At 35.6% G+C, this 4176-nt stretch overlaps 2 protein-coding genes across 2 annotated transcripts in view; both read left to right on the top strand.

Moving 5' to 3' along the window:
- LOC109125366 (probable serine/threonine-protein kinase dyrk2) overlaps positions 1-524 on the top strand; it is a 2298-nt gene extending 1774 nt beyond the window's left edge. The window contains exon 5 of the mRNA XM_019226943.1: positions 57-524. Within this exon, the coding sequence (XP_019082488.1) occupies positions 57-524 (468 nt within the window). The remainder of the gene's footprint in view (positions 1-56) is intronic.
- Positions 1-4176, top strand: part of LOC104702043 — a 14892-nt gene that overhangs the window by 4381 nt on the left and 6335 nt on the right. The gene's annotated exons all lie outside the window — the stretch shown is intronic.

The following is a 4176-nucleotide window of genomic DNA, read 5'->3' on the forward strand; positions in this document are numbered from 1 at the left end:
AGCCTTCTATACTCCACATAAAAGATCTGATATGGAAATGTGAGACTTTATTAAAGATTAAATCGTTTATGTGGAAAGTTGTGTCTGGTGGAATTCCAGTTGCTGACAAAATGGTAGCCAGAGGTTTGAAAGTGGACACACGATGCCAAAGATGTGGCAATGAAGGAGAATCCTCAAATCATGTCCTCTTCTCGTGTACGGTAGCAAGACAAATTTGGGCTCTATTCAATTTCCCTTGCCCTGAAAATGGGTTTGATTCTCAGTCACTATACCAGAACATGTATTACCTGCTATTGGTTAGCAAAAATCCAAAAGTACAGGTAGAAACCCGGAAAGCCTTCCCTTGGATTCTCTGGCAAATTTGGAAAAACAGGAATCTTTTTTGTATTGAAGGGAAAAGCTTCAGTCTTCCTGTCACGATCAGCAAAATTAGAGAAAATGTGCAAGAATGGATTCATGCTCAAGCTTTGAATGAAGTTACGGCAGAGAAAATGTGCAAGAATGGATTCATGCTCAAGCTCTGAATGAAGTTACGGCTGAGCGGGTAAAACAACAATGTTCCCAAATAAAAAGGCGTTGGCTTCCTCCATCAGTTGGTTGGTTAAAATGCAATCTCGCTTGGTCATGGGACAGTGCCTCAAATGTCAGTGGAGCAGCGTGGGTTCTGAGAAACGATGCAGGTACTGTCTTATTGCATAGTAGAATGTCTTTTGGCTCTGTGATTTCAAAGCAGGATGCGAAACTTCAAGCCTGGATTTGGACCATTGAAAGTATGCTAAGTCTCAACTACAACAAAGTTATTTTTGCTTTAGAGGACAAAGATTTCGTTGAAGTTGTACTTAGACCAAAAGCATGGCCATCTCTTAAATTTCAGTCCCATATGGTGGGAGCTAAGTTTGGAAAAAATTTTGGATTGGAACCTGGTGTTGCAAGACAGAAACTCAAATCTTGGAGCTCACCTTATAGCTAAGAGCGTCACAAGAGAGGATCGGCGTCAATCGTATGTAGCAACCGGATATCCCTTTTGGTTACAAGATCTCTTTAAGGAGGATAGGGCTAGTTTATAGTTTAAATTTTCAGTCAGTTTTTTGCTGGGATGATTATTGTTGATCCGTCTTATATCTTAGTTCTCCAACAGGTCAATCAATATATAAACTATTCAGTGAAAAAAAAAAATAATAAAACAAAAAATCAGTGCTCATAATTTTTAAAATTACAAAAAAAATTACCTTCAGATTGAAATTTTTTTCGTCTAATAGAAATAGATAACGTGAAATAATAAAGGAAGCAATACGAATCCGAATCTTTGGAATTTAGCAAAATCATTAAAATTTTCAGTAGAACACAATTTTTTGCAATCTTTACGTCCGTGCGTATATTATAAGAATATTGGAAAGAAAGAAAGAAAGAACCCTAATTTTAAATTTAGGAATTTTTTTTTTTTTTTTTTGTAAATTAAAGCANCAGGATTCAGATTCAAGGAAAGTTGGGAATTGTCAAAGAAGGAGGAGCAGGAGTCTATATGGGCTTACCAGAATACTTTAGCAGCTCTAAGGCAGATATGTTAGCCTATATCCATGACAAGATGAAAAGCAGAATGTCTGGTTGGTATGCTCGCACTCTGTCTTATGGTGGGAAAGAAATTTTGCTCAAATCTGTGGCAATGGCAATGCCAGTCTTTGCAATGTCTTGTTTCAAGCTTCCAAAAAAGACCTGTGAGAATGTGACCTCGGCTATGTCTGCTTTCTGGTGGGATTCAGTAGAGGATAAAAGAAAAATGCATTGGCTTGCATGGGATAAACTCTGTCTACCAAAACATTTAGGTGGTCTTGGATTTAAAGATATTCAAATCTTCAATCAGGCTTTGTTGGCTAAACAAGCATGGAGGATTATTCAAGAAAAAAACAGTTTGTTCGCTGCTTTTTTCAAAAGTAGATATTTTGATGAATCAGATTTTCTATCTGCTGAACTTGGAGGAAGACCTTCTTTCGCTTGGAGAAGTATCCTGCATGGTAGGGACCTACTAAAAAGAGGTTTGAGACAAATGATTGGAGATGGTGAGTCCACCTTTGTTTGGTCTTCTCGGTGGCTTTTGGATGGGGTTATGAGAGCTCCCTTAATGAAGAACATAATCTTTGATCTGGATATGAAGGTTAATGAGTTGATAGACGATTCGACTTTGACTTGGGATTTGACTAAGCTGAATCATCATTTCTATCCAAGGGATGTGGAGTTGATACAAAAAATCAAACATGTCTCTCTGTCAAAAGATTATCTTATCTGGGAACATACAAAGAGTGGAGCTTATACGGTGAAATCCGGTTACTGGGCAGCCTACCAAAGAGAAAAGATAGAGTTAGTAACCGAAGCTTTGATGCAGCCTTCTATACTCCACATAAAAGATCTGATATGGAAATGTGATACTCTATTAAAGATTAAATCGTTTATGTGGAAAGCTGTGTCTGGTGGAATTCCAGTTGCTGACAAAATGGTAGCCAGAGGTTTGAAAGTGGACACACGATGCCAAAGATGTGGCAATGAAGGAGAATCCTCAAATCATGTCCTCTTCTCGTGTACGGTAGCAAGACAAATTTGGGCTCTATTCAATTTCCCATGTCCTGAAAATGGGTTTGATTCTCAGTCACTATACTAGAACATGTACTACTTGCTATTGGTTAGCAAAAATCCAAAAGTACAGGTAGAAACCCGGAAAGCCTTCCCTTGGATTCTCTGGCAAATTTGGAAAAACATAAATCTTTTTTGTATTGAAGGGAAAAGCTTCAGTCTTCCTGTCACGATCATCAAAATTAGAGAAAATGTGCAGGAATGGATTTATGCTCAAGCTTTGAATGAAGTTACGGCTGAGCGGGTAAAACAACAATGTTCCCAAATAAAAAGGCGTTGGTATCCTCCATTAGTTGGTTGGTTAAAATGCAATCTCGCTTGGTCATGGGACAATGCTTCAAATGTCAGTGGAGCAGCGTGGGTTCTGAGAAACGATGCAGGAACTGTTTTATTGCATAGTAGAATGTCTTTTGGCTCTGTGATTTCAAAGCAGGATGTGAAACTTCAAGCCTGACTTTGGACCATTGAAAGTATGCTAAGTCTCAACTACAACAAAGTTATTTTTGCTTCAGAGGACAAAGATTTCGTTGAAGCTGTACTTAGACCAAAAGCATGGCCATCTCTTAAATTTCAGTCCCATATGCTGGGAGTAAGTTTGGAAAAAATTTTGGATTGGAATCTGGTGTTGGAAGACAGAAACTCAAATCTTGGAGCTCACTTTATAGCTAAGAGCGTCACAAGAGAGAATCGGCGTCAATCGTATGTAGCAACCAGATATCCTTTTGATTACAAGACCTTTTTTTGGAGGATATGGCTAGTTTATAGTTTAAATCTTCAGCCAGACTTTTTTGCTGGAATGATTGTTGTTGATCCGTCTTGTATCTTTGGTCTCCAACAAATCAATCAATATATAAACTATTTAGTGAAAAAAAAAAAAAAGAGAGTTCGGCCATTTTTTCTCGTTTTGCGTGCCGATTTTTCCATCCTATTTAAAATTAAGTAAATACATAGACATGCGTTTGGTGGAGATAAAAGTATAACAATTAACTGATTTTGTATTTCAGACGACTGAATCTTAATTTTCTATCATATTTTGCACATTTTGTTTGTAATTAATAAATCATATCATCTTAAAAACTCCATCTATGATAATTAAAAAGTTAAAATCTATATATACTACCAATAATCTTACATTATATATATAACACTTACTTACGGTATTAGTTAATATATATATATATATATATATAGGTATGCACTAAACCAAATTCTATTTTATATTTACTAAAACAACGGTAAGAAAATATATGCTTTCATTTCTGTTTTTCAAATAACATAGATTTAGCATGTGTTTTTAGCAGTTACCATGTTATATTATTCAATAAGACCCTAATTAATATATAATTATATAATGTATTTTAAATTAATCACATAGTAAAATACATTAATTTTATGATTTGATTGTTATAGCTGTTTTCTTGGCAATTTTTTTTGTAATTTTTAGCTATCTTATGAGTAAATAATAAACTGTATCTGGTTTGAAGTTTAAACTGATATCTACGTGTTCGGATTCAACACAAAGAAATTTGTTTGCTTGTAACTATTTAGAAA

This window comes from Camelina sativa, chromosome 7, assembly GCF_000633955.1.
Source record: "Camelina sativa cultivar DH55 chromosome 7, Cs, whole genome shotgun sequence".
NCBI lineage: Eukaryota > Viridiplantae > Streptophyta > Magnoliopsida > Brassicales > Brassicaceae > Camelina > Camelina sativa.